Source organism: Rhinolophus sinicus, chromosome 17 (assembly GCF_057876585.1).
Source record: "Rhinolophus sinicus isolate RSI-liver-muscle chromosome 17, RSI-T2T, whole genome shotgun sequence".
Taxonomy (NCBI): Eukaryota; Metazoa; Chordata; class Mammalia; order Chiroptera; family Rhinolophidae; genus Rhinolophus; species Rhinolophus sinicus.
This window is the reverse complement of record NC_142517.1, coordinates 200255274-200273475: the sequence shown is the minus strand read 5'-3', so window position 1 is coordinate 200273475 and position 18202 is coordinate 200255274. Positions and strand designations below refer to the sequence as shown.

At 39.2% G+C, this 18202-nt stretch overlaps 1 protein-coding gene across 1 annotated transcript in view; it reads left to right on the top strand.

Annotated features, from left to right (window-relative positions):
- The first annotated feature begins 1002 nt into the window (after positions 1 to 1002).
- The window catches only part of FARSB (phenylalanyl-tRNA synthetase subunit beta), a 65679-nt gene continuing 48479 nt past the window's right edge, over positions 1003 to 18202 (top strand). Inside the window, exons 1-6 of the mRNA XM_019753680.3 lie at positions 1003 to 1162; positions 7557 to 7612; positions 10366 to 10520; positions 12436 to 12505; positions 13188 to 13303; positions 17644 to 17794. Coding sequence (XP_019609239.3) covers positions 1105 to 1162; positions 7557 to 7612; positions 10366 to 10520; positions 12436 to 12505; positions 13188 to 13303; positions 17644 to 17794 — 606 coding nt within the window. The 5' untranslated portion in view covers positions 1003 to 1104. The remainder of the gene's footprint in view (positions 1163 to 7556; positions 7613 to 10365; positions 10521 to 12435; positions 12506 to 13187; positions 13304 to 17643; positions 17795 to 18202) is intronic.

Below are 18202 nucleotides of genomic sequence, written 5' to 3'. Positions count from 1 at the left end.
TATTTTCATGGCTCTGGAGAAGTCCAAAATCAATTTTACTGGGCCAAAATCAAAGTGTCTAGAACACTACAGGCCTTCTCCAGAGGGCTAGGGGAGAATCATTCCTTGCCTCTTCAGTTTATGTTGGCTCTTGCCATTCCCTGGTTTGGGGCTGCATCACTTCAATCTCTGCCTCCGCGGTTACAATGGCTGCCCCTCTTTCGCTATCAAATCTCCCTCTGCCTCCTTCTTGTAAGGACACGTGATTGCATTTAGGGACCATTCTAACAATCCAGGATACTCTCACCATTTTTAAACCCTTAACCCGCAAAGACTGTTTCCACTGAAGGTAACATTTACAGGTTCCAGGGATTAGGACCTAATATTTTTGGTGGGGAGAGGCTTATCCAGCCTATTACATTCAGGGTTATTAAAGGAGGAAATATGCTAATGCCAGCAGAGGATAATGCCAGCACAGCATCTGCCAGTAGAGAGCACTGATTCTGTTTCTACTTTTCAAAAGAGGTCTTGTGAAACTTCCCTTATAGGGCTGCTGTAAGGGTCAAACAAAGCACAGGTATAACACTTAGAAATGTACAAGGGAGATTGTGTGTAAGAATGAAGTGAAAGCTGAGGTCTGTTAACAGTTTTCCTGCTCCCACTACTCGGATTTGCACATCCTTCTCTCCCGGACGCCTTAAGTCCTGCCCATTCACACTCTCGCCACCTCCTGGTGACGATTCTCCATCTCCATCTCGAGGCCCCGCCCCCTACGGCGCACCCGCCCCTCTTGCCCTGCCCACTTGGTTGGGCGTCATCCGTCCGTAGTGCGTTGGTGGCTTGAGGGCCTTCACAGTCTGTCCATTTTACTGCCCATCAAATCCTCGCATAGTCTATCCAATTATGTCTCCTTTATGAACCTGTAGGTTATTCATGCAACGCATCTGGATTTACCGAGCTTAATAGTGGCAATTTACTTGCCTTCAGATGAAAACGAAAGTAGAAGCTGTTGAAAGCAGACTGCCACTATGCAAGACAGCCCGCACGAGGGGGACCTGGTCCTACGTACCTCTGTCTCTGAGCCCGGGCTCGCGCTCTGAGCATGCGCAGTTGTCCCTACTCGCCATGCCGACTGTCAGCGTGAAGCGCGATCTGCTGTTCCAAGCCCTGGGCCGGACTTACAGTGAGTGCAGGCACCGTAACCTGGGCACGGTGGCTCTCCTCGGAGACAGGGACCCCCCCACACACACACAAAGAACGAAACAAAACGGGCATCGTGATAACGTTCATGCAGCCTTGGCCTTGGCCGGTCGTCGGGAGGGGGGTTGCTGACGGCGGGAGCGGCCGAGCTGGGTAGATGTAGCCTTAGGAAGCCCTCTCGCCGCAGCTGCCTTTGCATCACACGCACGTGCCTGGCTCGCCATTCATTCGGCGATCTCGCGTGGCGTGCGTACTGCGTGCCTGGTGCCAGGGGACGGAATTGCATCCCAAGTGTAACGGGTTGAGTGCAGTAAGAGCAATATGTGAACTCCATTTATGAAGGGGTGGGAGAAGATTGAGCAGGAGGTGGGGGACAGTATTCTGTTTTATTTTATTAATGTTTACTGAGCGCCTGTTTGTATACCAGGCACCGTTCTAAGCGCTTTGGGGATACAGCGGTGCACATGACACGTAAGGTCCACGATCACACTCTGATGAGGGAGGTAAACAGTAAATATTAGCACATACGTAAATAATTTCGGATAGTGTTAAATGCTATAAAGGAAACAAAAGAGCTATTGTGCTGAGAATAACATTAGACAGGGTGGTAACAATTGGACTGAGACCTGAATGAGTAGGAGTGTATTCGGTGGGCTTAGTATTCATGCTACATTTCATCTTTTCTTCAGTTCTACCATTTTACAAGAGGCAATATTAAGTACAATTATCAGTTGCCATATAGATGTAGCAGTTGAGATTACATCTGCCCGCCCCATAATTATCAGCTTGTATAAAGGCTGTAGTCATTGATGTGTGAGTTATCTTTGGTTTTAGAGCTCAATATGGTAACAAAGCCCTAGGCGGTTTAACAGATACTGCTTTGTAGAATACGATATGACTGAAAGTTAGCTTTTAAAGATGATTCTAAAGTTCTTCTTTGAGGTACTATGTATTCTTGACATGTTATCTCCTGAAGAGTTCTGCCATAAGCCCTTGAAAATAGAGGTAATACTCTTGCCTTCTAAACCCAGCTCTAATTCTCTACACTTTTTATTTTATAATAACTCCAAGTTCACTGAAGTGGTTTTTGGTGGGTGTCACGTGGGGTGTCATGCGGGGTCTCTGGTCCCGCTCCCCACATAAGAACGCAGGACATGGTGAGGCCAAAAAGGAACACCCATGGAGCCATAGATAGGCGAGTCATACCACTATAGTCTCGCTGGCAGCTGGGTTGGAGACACAGGAAGCAGGAGCCACACGATCTGCAACCTGCCCTCCACTTCTCTGCCAACCAACCTCACTTGCTAACTGCAATCCGCCTCTCTGCAATCCACAATCCGTAATCCACAATCAGCCCTGCTAACTGCAATCCCCCGCTTGCCAGGCACCATTCGCTACTAGTATAGCCACCGCAGTTATACTAGTGGCCAATGGCTCACTGGTTACAGCTGATGGCCATCCAATCAGTTGATGGCCATTTACTACCTGAGCCAGCACCATTCCACCTGAGAGGCCGAGAGCCTGGAATCTGCACTCCTGGCTCTGTCCCCACAGCGAGTGGGCCTCTTAGTTCCTTGCTGATTTTTGGTCAGAGACTTCAGTGTCTCCCACCTTGACCTTTCCATAAGACTGCTTGCAACTTGGCTTGTTTGTGCCAGAGTGAGAGGTCCGAGACAACAGATAATTGAGAGAATGCTCAAAAGGGAAGCCACAGTATTCAGTGACATCTCAGAAACGAAATGCCATCCCAAGCTTGCCATATTCTCTAGGTGACAGAGACCAATTCTGGCACCATGTGGGAGGGTACTACACAGGGTGTGAACAGGAGGTGGGTATTCTTGGAGGCTAACTGCTACAGTCTGCCCTCTGGTCCCCAATGATTCACATTCCTCTGATACTGAAAATATGCTCCCCCTCTCCTAAGGTCCCCAGAAGTGTCATCCTATTACAGCAGCAGCTCACAATCCAGAATCTCATCTAAATCAGGGCCAGGTGTGGCTGAGGCTCTTCCAGTGTGGTTCCTTAAGCACAGCTGCTTGAATACAGTTACTGTTGGCCTAGAGGCTAAAGAAACAGGCTATCTGCCCCTCCCACACCTGACATACAGTGGGGGACAGGCATAGGATAACTATTATAGACATTTCAGAAGCAGGAGAAATGGGAGACAGAAAGAGCCACTGGTCTGTGGCAGTTCTGCAGTCGAGCTGGCATATGCTGGATGTTCTCGCGAAGGTCTCAAGGCCTAGGATCATTCCCTAGGGCTCTTGGCCCTACGGGATCCCCTCGAGGCTCTTGGTTCCACCCTCTGAGTGACCCTTATTTGTTTACTTATTTATTTAGGTGAAAGAAAACAGGTGCTTTACAGCTGATCAGTTTTCTCAGGCTGCTGCCAGCAACTAGAATTTTGGGGGTTCAGAGACGTCATTTTGTCCTCTTCCTGTCCCTTTCAGCTCAAGCTCACAGTGTTTCTGCATATGTATTTCTTTTAGCAAACTTCGTGGGTCTGTGGTGAATTTTACTGGCTTCCATTTCATTAGTCAAAAGCCACACCGCCCACAAATCTCTGTACCTTGGGCTTTTGACACCATGCCCTTTGTTAAGCTCAGCGGTGTGACAGTGAATTTTGAGGCACACCCTTTACTTTTCTCAGTGAATAGTACCTTTGATCTTTCTGAGTCTTCAGATTTTACAGTCATATCTTAGATTTCACCTTTGGACCATGTTTTCCTGGGAGTGCTCTGGGTTTGCTCTTTGCTCAGAACTCATTTCTTAATTTTAGCATTGTTTTACATCTGGAGAGGCTGAGAGTTTCTAAAACCATCAAGTCCTGGTTTCTTTTTGTTTAGACTTCTTTCCTGCGGTTTATCTCTTCTCTCACATTCTAAGCAGCAAGTAAAAAACCAGGCGACACTTTCAGCATTGATTGGAAATCTCCGTTACATTACCCAGTTGGTTAGGTACATTTTCTATAGTCCACAAAATTGTCGGCAACAGAATTGCTAAACTCTCTGCCTGTACGTAAAAAGGATTCCCCTTCTGTCAGTTTCCAATAACACCACCTCACTTTCTTCCTTATCCTTTTCAAAGACTGTGAGGCTTTTTCAAGGCACTTTCGGTTTTCATTTACACTCTCAAAGCCCACCTCCTGATTCTAAAGCCATTCCCATGTTTCCCCGGTTCTGCTACGACAGCACTCCAGGGACTAAAGTCTGTATTATCTATTGCTACACAGCAAATTACCCCAGTACTAAGGAGTGTAAAACAACAAGCCTTTATTATTTCACATACTTTTTGAGAGATAGGAGTCAGGAGGGATTTAGCTGGCTGGTTCTGGCTCTGGGTCTGTCACCACGTAGGTTGTCAAGCTGTCAGCTGGGCCTGCAGTCAGCTCAAGGTTGGGCTGGGCTGGAGAATATGCTCCTAAGCTCACTCATGGGCTTGCTTCAGACCTCAGTTCACACAAGAGTGTGAATGCCAGGAGGCAGGGATCACTGGGGACCTCTGTATTCCCTGCCCCCGTTAATGGTACCCCTACCAGAGACAAAGGGGTCATCTCGACTCCTCACTCAGTGTTCCCAACTCCCATTCACTCACTGAGTCTTACAGATTTTGCCGCTAACGTTGCTCACACTCTTCCTTCTAACTCATATTCGTTGCTGCTGCTTTAATTGAATCCTCACTGTCTCACCTGTACTGTTGGAGTAGCTCCCCTGCCCCCATCCATGCACCACCCTGCCACTATTCTTTTTTTTTTCTTTTCAATTACAGTTGACATCCAATATTAGTTCCAGGTATACAGCATAGTGATTAGACATTTATCTACTCTGCCATCATTCTTTAAAATGCAGATCATGCTTTTGCTCAGCTGAAAATTACTCAGTGTAACTTCCCCATTGTCTGCAGGCAGGAAAGGGCAAATCCCTTGGCTTGTCATGTGTTGACTTCTTGTTCCATGGTATCTCTTCCTGACCTGAGTTTTAATGTTTCATCCATACTGAACTTTCCAAATTTGCCATGCTGTTGACTCACTCATAATCTCTGCCTAATGAACTCATCCTTTCTGTGAAGACCTAGCTGACCCTAAGTGGAGCTCTTTACTTACATTGTGCCATCTCTGTACCTTGCACTTAGCACCACTAGATTTACACATCTGGTTGTTTCACAACTTTAGGAAGGAGTTAACACAGCAATTGTGTTTGGTTTATCTCTGCAGCCCTCGCACGTAGTGCAGTGCTGGCATATAGTAGGTGCTCAATAAATGTTTGTTGAATTTAATTGAAGTTCAATGTCAGGATCAGGAATTTTTTTTCATTTTTTAAATTTTTATTAAATTTATTGGGGTGACATTGGTTAGTAAAATTATATAGGTTTCAAGAGTACAATTTTATAGTACATCATCTGTATGTTGCGTTGTGTGCTCACCACCCAAAGTCAGTTCTCCTTCCATCACCGTGTATTTGACCTCCTTTACTAACTTCTACCACCCCAACCCCCCCTTACCCTCTGGTAACCACTAAACCGTTGTCTGTGTCTATGAGTTTTTGTTTGTCTTGTTTGTTTGTTGCTTTCAATTTTATATCCCACACATGAGTGAAATCATATGGTTCTCGACTTTTTCTGTCTGACTTATTTTGCTTAGCATGATAATCTCGATTCATCCATGTTGCAAGTTACATTTCATCTTTTCTTATGGGAATTGGGAATCTTAAGACGAGCTTTTCACTATAATATATTGGTAATGATGGTTTGTGTCCAATTTTTGGTAATGCGAAAACCCTGAAAATGTTGTATCAGGTAGCAAAGCAAAGTAGAATGTAATTTAAAAATAAAGAAGAGAACCATTAATTATTGCAGACCTACTACATTTCATTCAGGGGACTGTGCCAGGCCCACTGACTGCATGAACTCATTTAAATCTTTCCAACAGTTTTGTGCTATAAATAAATGGCTGTAAACTGCTACTTTATGAATGAGGCATTTCGATCCACTTTATGGATGAGGCATAGGAATTAGAAAGCTTACATAAGGTGCCAAGCTCTCAGAACTAGTAAGTGGGACAGTCAGAATTCATTTTGATTACCCTGGCTCCAAAGCCAGCTGGCAGGCTGCCTCAGAGAATCTTGAATGGTAGGATTTATATGACATTATTCCATTATGTTGGATCTGTGATTTGGAGCTTACTTTACATTCAATCCCTACTTAATAAGATGTTTTTCTTATAAGTAAATGTAAATTTCCCAGTGCTGGTAAACTAATTCTGTAGTTGATATTAGATGAATCAGTCCTTTGATAGTTTTGTGTGCATTTTCTTATTTTTAATTTTTTTTGTTCAAGCTTTTTTTGTTTTGTTTTTAAATGGTGGTATCTCATGGCTGATATTTAGTATGCTTGGTATAAGGCAATTAATAAGAAAATGCAACTTACGAAGTGTGATCAAACAATATGGTGAATGTTTAAATAAAGAAACATTTATTTTAGTAAAAGATACATTGCCATTAACCCCCGTCAAAATACTTCTTGCTTCAAACACTCTTATCCCATCATTCTTGCCACTTTTTGAGGCAGTTCTGGGAGTCCTCTTTTGTGAATGTCTTTAGCTGTGCTGTCGTGGCTGCCTCCATGTCCTGAATCAGTTTGACTTTGGGGAAGAGCCAGAAGTCGCACAGTGTCTGATCCTGTGAATAAGGTGGATGAGGACACACCGTAAATTGCCATATACCAGAAACGATGTGTGACAGAGCATTGTCATGATGGTGTATGATTTACAGCACACTTTAAAACACATCTTCTCTCAACCGTAGCTCACACTCAACTGACTGCACCAAACAAGTTGAAACTTGTCACACACTATTCCTAAGGTTCGATGCACCGCTTCCTGTATTGAAGATCCCTGCCTTTCTGTTGGATGGCACTCGGCAGCAGCATTCGCTGTATTTTGTGATCGCATCGGAAAGGCTCCATGTCACACATAGCTTCTGGTACATGGCAGTTTCTATCAAATAAAAACATTACGGTGTGTCCTTATTCATCCTATTCAGTGGATCTGGCACTGTGTGACTTCTGGCTCTTCCCTAAAGTCAAGATGACCATGAAAGGTAAATGTTTTGAATTGATTCAGGACACCAAGGCAGCCACAACAGCACAACTAAAGACTCTCTCGATAGAGGTCTTCCAGAACTGCCTCTGAAAGTGGCAAGAACAATGGGGTAAGTGTGTTCGAAGCAAGGAGGAGTATTTTGAAGAGGATAATGGCAATGTGTCTTTTACTGTAATAAATTTTTTTACTTAAACATTTACTATATTTCTTGATCACACCTCATATATACTCATTTCATTTGTGCTGATCAGATTAAAATTAGCAATCTTTTTTTTTCTAGCTGACGAAGAATTTGATGAACTGTGTTTTGAATTTGGCCTGGAACTTGATGAAATCGTATGTATCATATATTTATTTTTCAAATGTTCTCTATATAAGCACATTTTTCAGAGGTTTACTATCGCTTATCTTTGTTACCTTATGGTGGGATAAGATGAAACGCTTGTGGGCCATGGTGATGTCCGTGTTCTCTGTGGTAAGGGGCTAAGTTCTGGTTTTGAGAGTGTCTTGCTTTGCTTAAAACCTAAAAAGGTGGTCATGCTTTATTCTGTATGCAGTCACTTCAAGTTATCAGGCTAGTGCTGTGGGGATGGGTAGACCATCTCAGGTATCTCAAGAATCAAAGTGAGCTCCCTGCAGAGAGGTGCCTTATTACAGATTAACCATATGGAAAGGGGCCAGGGAAGCAGTGGAAATGTTGCTTTAGCCAGAGTGAGTTGCTGTCTCCTTGGCCTCTGGCTCCCCCTCCTTCACTTCCTTTGCCCCCAGCCCCACCTTCCTCCATGCTTATTTAACCAGCGTTAATTCATTCCTAATTCATTACTGTATACGAGTACATTGATCTTGTAAAATGATACACCATTTTTGAAGAATTGCTTCTAAAAATGATTATGAAGCATTTTCCTAGTCTTTTGATTGTATAATGATTAAAATATTAAAAAATGGCTTTATTTGCAAAATAAATTAACTAATTAATTTGCAAAATAAATTAATAATGGGTATGTATTAAAGACACTGGTACTTAAAACTAAAAAGATAATTTAGTGTTTCTCTGGTAATTAGTGTTCTTTTTTCCTTAAACCTTTTATCGTCTTGATCTAGTCAGTGTTTTATAACTATAAGGTTAAAAAATCTTCAGGCTGACAAATGTACATTGTCTTGCCTTGTTTCTCCTCCTGCCTTACTAATATTACAGGAAGATTTTTAAATATTAATGAGCATCTGTATGCTTGACAACTTGACTGAGATATCTGTAGTTTATATCAAGTTGTTATTAATAATTTTATTAGACCTGAAAATGATGTTTGAGGCAATGTGATATCTAAGAGTATTATACTGGACATCAGAAAATTTGAGTAATAGTCGGAGCTCCCACATTCACTAGCTTGGACAGTTACTTAACCTCTCTGGGTTTCCTTTTCATCTGAAATACGGAGCTTGGATTATATGAGCCCCACAGATCCCTTCTGGCTCTGAAATTTCTGTGATCTTTGATTTCCATAAGAGTCTTGTTATACTGACAAACCCATTCTTCACATATGGTCATTGCAATTGAGATGCTAAAAATGAAAGATTTAAGCTGCAGTGTCTTTTTAACAAAGGAGTTAGGCCATTTTCTATTCAGATGCCTTCATTTCTCTGACCACATTTTCCCCCCTCCTGAAATCCAGCATCCCCTCTGAGGTGACTCATCTTTCTTCACTAAAAAACAGCCATCTGACGGAACTCTATTTAAATAAATTCTGAGTATCCTTTCTCCTCCTCTTGCCTCTTCTCTTGACACTCCCTCATTTCCCCATCTCTTTTCTTCCCTCCTGTTCCCTCTTCCTCTTCTTCTTTTATTTTTTCATCTTCTGTCATTTAGAAAATATGCCCCCTAGGTCTGAAATGCCCAGTGTAGGATGTTTTGTGGAGCCCAGCACAGCCTTGCACAGCCCCAGGATGGTATGGACCTCTGTGGTACCTCACGTGTGACTTGGGCGCATAGTGAAGTGTGACTTAACCTCTAGCTTATTGACCAAAAGTGAATTCCTTTGCGTGCTGTGCAAATGTGGGCTTTCATTCTTTTGGGGGCAATAATTTGAACTGCTCATATTGTGGCAGTGGGAGGGCATCATGTAAAACAAAAATCATGACATATTTTGATAGGAATCCATCAGTTATTTTAGCAGGTTGTTGGTGATAGAAATAGGGGGAGTTCTGCTTATGTGGGGTTTCCAGATAATGGGTAACATTAACAGTGGGAATATAACTCTTGAGGATTTTGATTGAAAACATTTTAAATGTATGTATATTTCCCTGCTGTGGGAGGGAACAGAACTTAACTTCTTGTCAGTGGTTATCTTTAAGGAAACCTGTTCTCATTCTCTGCTGGAATGTGGTGATTGAGAGACTCACAGTTTCTTGCCACTGCATTGAAATTATTCTAGTGGTATTTCTTCTCCCTTCATTCTTGCTGCTCCACACCTTTACTGTCACTAGATTGCTTCCGCTTGTACCTATAATCCCTTCTAATTTACACCACAGCTGATGAGCTCTTCAAACGCTTTTGTTTTTATATGATTATTCTCATTCTCATGTTGCTTCCAGGCTTGGGTGTCCACAGGATGTGGCTTTTAGAGTTACTACCGTATCAGAAATTTAAAGTTTTTATTCGATGAATCATATTTACTTTGCCTCGGTGACACTGCTGTTTTTATTGTTGTCCTACGTTCTTGGTGGTGTTTGCATTTTAGTTTAGATCAGGGCCGGCAAACTTCCTTAAAGGGCCAGAGAGTAAACAAATGGGCCTGGCGATGTTCCAATAAAACTGTGTTTACAAAAACAGATGGCAGATAGGATGTGGCCACAGGCCATCGTTTGCTGAGCCTTGCTTTAGATGGATTTGTGTTGTTTGGAATGAAGGAGGATGCTAGATGTCTGAATCAGTAACAGTCACTTTTATATTATTATTGTTGTAGATATAATAAACCCATATTTTATCGCAGAAAAAAACATGTATAATATAGTTACTGCTTTATCGGGCTGACTACTTTTTCAAAAGAACTTAGATTTACTTAGTTTTATTTTATTTTTTGTCCTTGTTTTAGACTTCCGAGAAGGAAATTATAAGTAAGGAACAAGGGAATGAAAAGGCAGAGGGGGCATCTGATATTGTTCTTTACAAAATTGACGTCCCTGCCAATAGATATGATCTCCTGTGCCTGGAAGGACTGGTTCGAGGACTTCAAGTCTTTAAGGAAAGGTAAGGGGATACAGTCATTAAATAATTTGCCACATTGGATTCCTTTTCTTTTCCTGTCATGATCAGCAACTCTGTTTAAGTTTGTAGAAAACAAGCCTTGTTGGACAGGTACACAGCTCCAGGTTTGCATGGATGGACGATTGGAGGGCGAGGCTCATGTAGATTGTGGCCCTTTAGCACTTTGTCTGCATATTGAGTCATGGCCTTTCGTTTTGGGAGCATATTTTAAAACTGCAGTGGTCAGGGATTTTATGACTTTTTAAAAAATTATTTAGTGGGTTTATGGGAGTTCCCTCGGCAATCCCATTGGAATATGTGGTTCACTGGATTTGTTATAAAGGTTGGGAGGAAAAGTGAAGGTGACAAAACTTTCTATGCTTTTTTCTTGAGCATTCTAAGGAAGCTTGCGTGGAGCTTTCTAACTGGAAAACTGAAGATCTTACAATGGTTGTATGATCTTGGGCAAGTTAATTGGCCTCTCGAATTTCAATCTCCTCATTTATCATGAATATCTTAAAGTCGGCTACCAACCCTCCATGTAATAAATATAGAACGTAATATATTAACGTGAATAAGAGGTGAAACAACACCTATCAAAAATAATTATTTTGGTTCTGATTACTTATACTCCTACATTATCTGGTCGGTTGCAAAAGAATAAGAGCTTCTGGCTGATGAGCTAGATTCTGAAACTATGGTGAGTGATGGGTGTTGGTGAAAGGATGGTAATTGGGCATTTGGTTAAGGTGGTTAAAATTTCGGCTTTACTAAGTTGGTTTCTTGCATGCTAATGTGATGCTTAAATTTTAGGGTCAGGAACATTCCCTTAGAGTGTTTCCCAAACCTATCCGATTAGAAATTCAGTTTTTAACAGGCACATTTGATTTTTCTGATCAGACAGTTAGGAAAGTGACTTAAAAGCTTTGCTGCTCAAAGTGTGGCCCATGGAGCAGCATCATTTGCATCACCTGGGAGCTTGTGGGAACTGCAGAATCTCATCCTCTGCCCAGGACCTACTGACTCAGAATCTGTGCTTTAACAAATTCCCCAGTTGATTGTAAGCAAATTCCCCAGCTGATTGAAGTTTGAGAAGCACTGACTTAAAAAATAGTCCAACATTTCCTGCTAAGAATTACCCGAATTGTGCCTTTAATGTACCACTTACCAGCCCTTTCCCTTGAATATCCTGATTCAGTAGGTCCAGATCCGTATTTGTAATAAGCCCTATTTTTCTTAGGCTTTCAGAATCTCATGCTTGGAATAAAAGTTAAAGCTTGTTTAATCCAGCCCCTCAGCTGATGTTTAAATGCCCCTCATACAGTTGTTTAGTTAATGTTTTCTGTCCTCTACTGACAGGATGTTCATTACCAGAGCCATCCTGTACTGTTTTGGGGCAACGTTAAATGTTACCGTGTTTCCCTGAAAATAAGACCTAGCTGGACCATCAGCATTAATGTGTCTTTTGGAGCAAAAATTAATATAAGACCCGGTCTTATTTTAATATAATACAAGACCGGGTCTTATAATATATGATATAATATAATATAATGTAATATAATGTAATATAATATAATATAATATAATATAATATAATATAATATAATATAAGACCCGGTCTTATTTTAATATAAGACCGGGTCTTATAATATATTAATTTTTGCTCCAAAAGATGCGTTAGAGCTGATGGTCCGGCTAGGTCTCATTTTCGGGGAAACACAATAGTAAGTTAATTTTTGCTTTTTTAAAAAACTCAGTTCAAGTTACTTAAACTCAGTTCAAACTACTTAAAGGTTAATTTGTTGTAACTTCAACTGATTGTTCATTTTGTTTACTTTTCCTTACACAGAAGAGAATATAATTAATTTATCAAATGTTTTGATTAATAATGAGAAAGTTTGTTTCAATATTGTTTCAGGATAAAGCCCCCAGTGTTTAAACGGGTGATGCCTAATGGAGAAATGCAGAAATTGATCATCACAGAAGCGGTAATAAGGATACAATTTTATTTTCCTTTTGAAAACAAATCTCTTTTGTGTAAATGTCTATAAGGAGGGGAGGAAAAAGAACAAAGCTGACCCTTCTGCCAAATGTAGTTTGTTTGATCATTTGTTAAAATGGCTATATATTTAATCTCTGGCTCTTACAAATAGTCAATTTGTTTTTACAAGAAATGAAAGGGAACAAAGCATCTGTTTTCCATGAATAATTTTGGAAAACAACATCCAAGTGTTTATGTAAAATACATTTGAGATATAATTGTTTAAATTGTGGTATAGTAATAAACTTAAAAAGAAATACTATGGGGGGACGTTATTTTGGTTAAAAAATATCAACGATAAGCAAACTACTTAAAGGTTAATTTTTTCTCAGTTATTTCAGAAATTTTCAGAAATCTTGCTGAAATGTAAATTCCATGAGGACAGTGATTTTCTCTCATCACGATTGCTTATTGGTTGAATGAATGAATATATACTTGTTAGGATGACAATGTGTGACAGTGTCAAGAGTGCAGCTTTCTAGTAGGTTGGTGCAAAAGTAATTATGGTTTAAAAGGTTAAAAACAATTGCAAAAACCACAGTTACTTTTGCAGCAGCCTAATATTACAAAATGTTATTACAAAGAAGAGCTTTAATATTTACAATTTCTAATGATATGATGAATTTCAGACAGCTAAAATACGCCCTTATGCTGTAGCAGCAGTTCTCCGAAATATAAAGCTCACTAAAGATCGATATGACAGCTTCATTGAACTTCAAGAGAAATTACATCAGAACATTTGCAGGTTTGTGGTTGCATCTTCTTTTCTCCTTGCCTTCCCTACTCTCCCTTCATCCCTATCCCTTCCATCACTCACTCTCTCTCCCTTTCTCCTTTGCCTCATATTTCCCTCCCTTCTTCCTTTATTTTTTAAATGTAGATTTTTTCAAAGCATTTCTAAAGTAATAATATGTAAGAGTCACAAGAGTTTAAGTTTCCTTTACCAGACAGAACTTTGTTACTGCTAAACAGTGTGTGTGTGGAGAAACAAGAGATATATTTTAATTACTATATAGAGACGAAGTATCTAGTCCTAGAGATTTTCCTGGTTTTATTTTTTGTTTTCTGATTCAAATCATTAGTAGTGGATTATACTACTAAATATTAAACCATGGTAATTTGAAATGATCTGTCATGTTAAAGTGGAACTTTTTTTGGCGTCAACTGAGTTTTTGAATGAGTATAATTATAAATTGACAGATAAAACTTGAGAGTTTTAAATGACTGCATTTTCTTAGTATCGCTGACATTACTATATACATCATGCCCCATACCAAGTCTTTTTAGTGCAGTGATCTTCAAACTTAAAAAATTCGTGAGCACTTAAAGGTCAAGGAAGGTAACAGTAGGAGTCCTTGAACTAATTTTAATATTTCAACAATCCTATTTACTGATGCTAAGAAACATCAGGCTTTAGCTAACGTATCAGGTATTTGTGTGTTGGTCTTGAACTATATCAACAAGTTATCTCATTCTGATCAAAAGGTATGATTAATAGTTATATATGTGTGTGTTTTGAATACAAATAGAAAAAGGAATTTTTATTTTTTAGTAATTGCATTTTGGTAAACCATGGAGATTGGGAGAGACTTGTGTGTAAGTGATGGGCTAGGAACAGGCTTGAGGGGGACACTGCGTGTTTTCTTACGGGGTGAGAAACACTTAAGAATAAAAATCACACCTGTAGTTAAGCTCACTGAAGTCTTTTTCCTGAAACATCTTTGCTCATGTGGTAGAAGAAACTTTTTTCTTCTGATTCCTATTAACATTTCATAACGAGTCTACTTGTTAGCTTGCTAATAGGTCATCATTAAGCAAAACAATAAGAATTTAAATATTATTTCAAAATAAACAAGTTATAAGATTTCTGACAAGGATAGGTATAGCTAGTAAGTGGTTGAGCCAGATTATCTATGCCGGACATACTTTCTTTGAAGAATCTATTATCTAAATCAGAAGGCATTTCCTCACTTAATTCAACTTTAAGCTCTGTTTTATTTGCTGCATTTGGAAATCAGGAGCTTTTACTCAGGGGAGGAATAAATCACATCCTTAATACTCTGGTACGCTAGAGTACTTGTCTTAATACTCTGGTACGCCAGAGTACTTGTCTTAATACTCTGGTACACCAGAGTACTTGTCAGTAAATCCTGATTAACCTCTTGAGTGAACTTTGGAAATCTGTGGTTTTCAAGGAATGTATTCATTTTAGTCTGAGTTATCAAATTTATTGGCTTAAAGTTGTTTGTAATATTCTCTTACTATCCTTTTAATATCTGTAGTATCTGTAGTGATAGTACCTTTTTCATTCTGTGTCTTTTTTCCCTTGATCAGTGTGGCTAAGGTTTATCCATTGCATTGATCTCAAAGAACCAGCTTTTGGTTTCATTGACTTTTCTCTGCTTTCTTTTCCTCTGTTTATGTTTTTCATTGATTAAGCAGTGATCTGTGTAGGGCTAATTAGTTGCTACTACTGAGGCAAGACCTTCCTGCCTCTTTTACCTATTCCACATGAGTAGTGAGGTTTTCTATTTGTATGAGCCCTGTTTCCCCGAGTTACCTTGGATGGTTCTTCCCTGTCGCCTGGGGTCATTTCTTCACATACAGGAGCTGATCAATACTTGGCTGAATACTTGAGGAGGGTCCTCTGCAGATCTCCAGAGCTCGCTCTCTCTGTAGCTATCTCCTTTCCAATACTCTGTCCATTGAACTCCAGCCATCTTGGTCTCCCTAGACAGTCAGCTATGTCTCTTCAAGCTGGGGAGTCCTCTGGGCTCTAATCGGGTTCCCCTTCCCCTTTCCTGTCCTGCAGTTTGGAAACCGCTCCAGGCAATAAGCTGGGGAAATCGTGGGGCTCACCTCAGCTGTTTCCGGTCTCTCAGGAATGGCTGCCCTTCATTGCCTGGTGTCCAGTGCCAGCCATGAAAACTATTGATTCATATGTTTTGCCCCTTTTATGGTTATTTCATGCAAGAGAGTAAATCTAGTCTCTGTTTTTCCATCGTGGCTAGAAGTGTCCAGTTTTTTGCTTCAGTTATTTTCCTTTTCATCTTTAGAATACATTTCGTTCCCTTTTTAAAGTTTCCGCTGCTATTTCTTCATTTCTTCATTATGTATATATTTTGCCCGTAATTCTTGAACAGTTTTTGTACTAGCAGCTTTGAATCCGGTGATTTGAAAGCTATTTTATTTTATTGTTTTTTGTGCGTGGACAAGTTTTGTTTGGAGTCTATGAGTCACATCTCCCTGTTTCTTCTCATATCCACTGCTTTTTGATTGCATATAGAATATTATGTGATGGAAGAGGCTCTTGATTTTGTTCTGTTTCTCTGAGGAGTGGTTTTGTTCTTGCAGGCAAAAACTCCCAAATATTTAGCTAGACTCAGACTCGAAACATTTGGCTAGACGAGACCTCTGCAGTTGGCAGCCCCTGAATTTTCTACTAGTCCTTTCAGCTCCTACCTGCTGCTTTTTCATAGCAATACTTTAAAATTTTTGCCAGTATGATAGGTAAAATCTTGATTTCTAACTATTTTTGGTTTTCATAGCTATATATATTTGGGATAGTAATCCATTTTCTATATATACGTTGTAAACCTTCTCTATTAGTGTGTCTTTTGACTTTGGGGGTCTTTTGGATATATAAGATTTTCAATTTGGGTGTAGTCATTTATCAGTCTTCCTATATGAATTTTATATTTTGTGTCTAACTTAAGAAGGTATCCTGTTCCACAGTTTTAAGCATTATTCTCCTATATTTCTTTGATTAATTTTTATGGGTTCTGTTGTGTGTGTGTATGTACATTTTTGTCTTTTGTTTTTCAAAATGTGTAGCTTTTTGATTTGTCTGAAATTCATTTTTTTTATGATTGGTTTGAAGTCGAAATTTAGGGACATCTTGAGATCCCATTTTAGGATTAAGGGACCAATATCAATATCTAAGGAAGCACAGGCTTTCTTACCCACGGATTTGTCAATTGTTAATTTATTTAAACTTATCAAACCATATATATTTCAACCTGTGGTAGTTCTGGGGTGATTATCTTCCATAAGTATATAACTCATTGAGTAAAGTAACACATCCTTTCTGCTTGTCAACAATACTATTCAGTTCAACCATATTTATTAAAGTTTTAGTCATTGGTCTTAGAGATTGACCAAAACTGGTTTCTTACAAATTTTAAAAACTTTCATAGTTCATGTAACATGGATTTTAATGACATCTTTGGTTATTAATGCATTTTATTTGTTTGCTATGTCTATGTGGTTCTGCATAAATATATAAATATGTGTGCAGATACATCTAAAACAAATTTTAAGAAATCTTAGAAACACCGTCAAATCTGATCAAGTTTGTCATTTTGAATTGTCTATTCGAAAGCTTAGAGCCAAATTTGTGACTCTTTGTGATAAGACTGTGGGCCTTTAGATTCTAATTTAGTATTAACATCATTCCTGGCTCTGTTTTATATCTCTACTTCTATTTCTTTCTCTCCTAATTTGTAACTTACTGTAAGTTCCTAAAATTACCTTAAATCCTTTGTAGATAAACTGCAGAACAAACGAAATTAATAGCTTTTGAATTTTCCTTACACATTAAACTTTAAATGTAATTCACAGTTCTTAAAATTTCTCCATTGTTAAGATAATACAACTATGTGACAGAAACTAAGAAAATACGGAAAAGCCAAAAACTAAAGCAATTTGGTAGTTTATTTTAATAAAACATTTATGTTCACTTGAGGACACTAAGAGGAAATAAGGTTGAAAGAAGGTAGAGGGAATGTTGACTTTGAAAATGTCCTAGTTAACAGTTTCGGGAAAGCATAGTGGCAAGGAATTTACTTCAGCTACCGAAATAATGTGTTTTTAGTAGCTTTATTTCTCATTTGTAATGGTTGGGAGAGGAGTATAAGGCTATACTCCTCTGAAGTTGCCATGTAACCACAGGCAATTTTAGGGAAGTGTCTAAAAATAATTTTTTTAAATAAATAGTCTATGTTATTTTTATAATTTCTACTTTGGAATATACAAATCTCTTTTTCTCTCTTCTCTCTTCCTCTCTCCCTCCCTGTCAACATTTAGGAAAAGAACGTTGGTTGCTATCGGTGCCCATGATTTGGACACTTTGTCAGGCCCATTTACTTATACTGCGAAGCGACCTTCAGATATCAAATTCAAGCCTCTAAATAAGACAAAGGAGTATACAGCCTGTGAAATGATGAACATATACAAGGTAATTGGTCTTTTATATCGTGCAATAGCCCTGCATAAATCATGACATTCCTTCAAAGTCAGGTCTTGGGATATCAAGAGAAATGTAATGAGTGTTTTAAAAAAAATAGCAGGGTCTGGGCATAGTTTTGTTTATTATTATGGTTGTTTGTTTGTTTTTTTGTCCTCTTGGATGATTTCAGTGCACAGCTAGAATTGAGAACCACTGAAGTAGACCACACCACATTGTAATATTTATACTTGGTTATACTTAAACTCAGTGGAGTATAAAGAACAATAAGATTTAGCTAGGTTTTCTTTGTGGGAAATAATATTACAAAGTGTCTGCCTCCCATTATTAACATTTTAGACTCCAGCAGTGAAAGTGAATTAAGTAGTCACTTTAAATTGCACATAACAAATAGTAGTG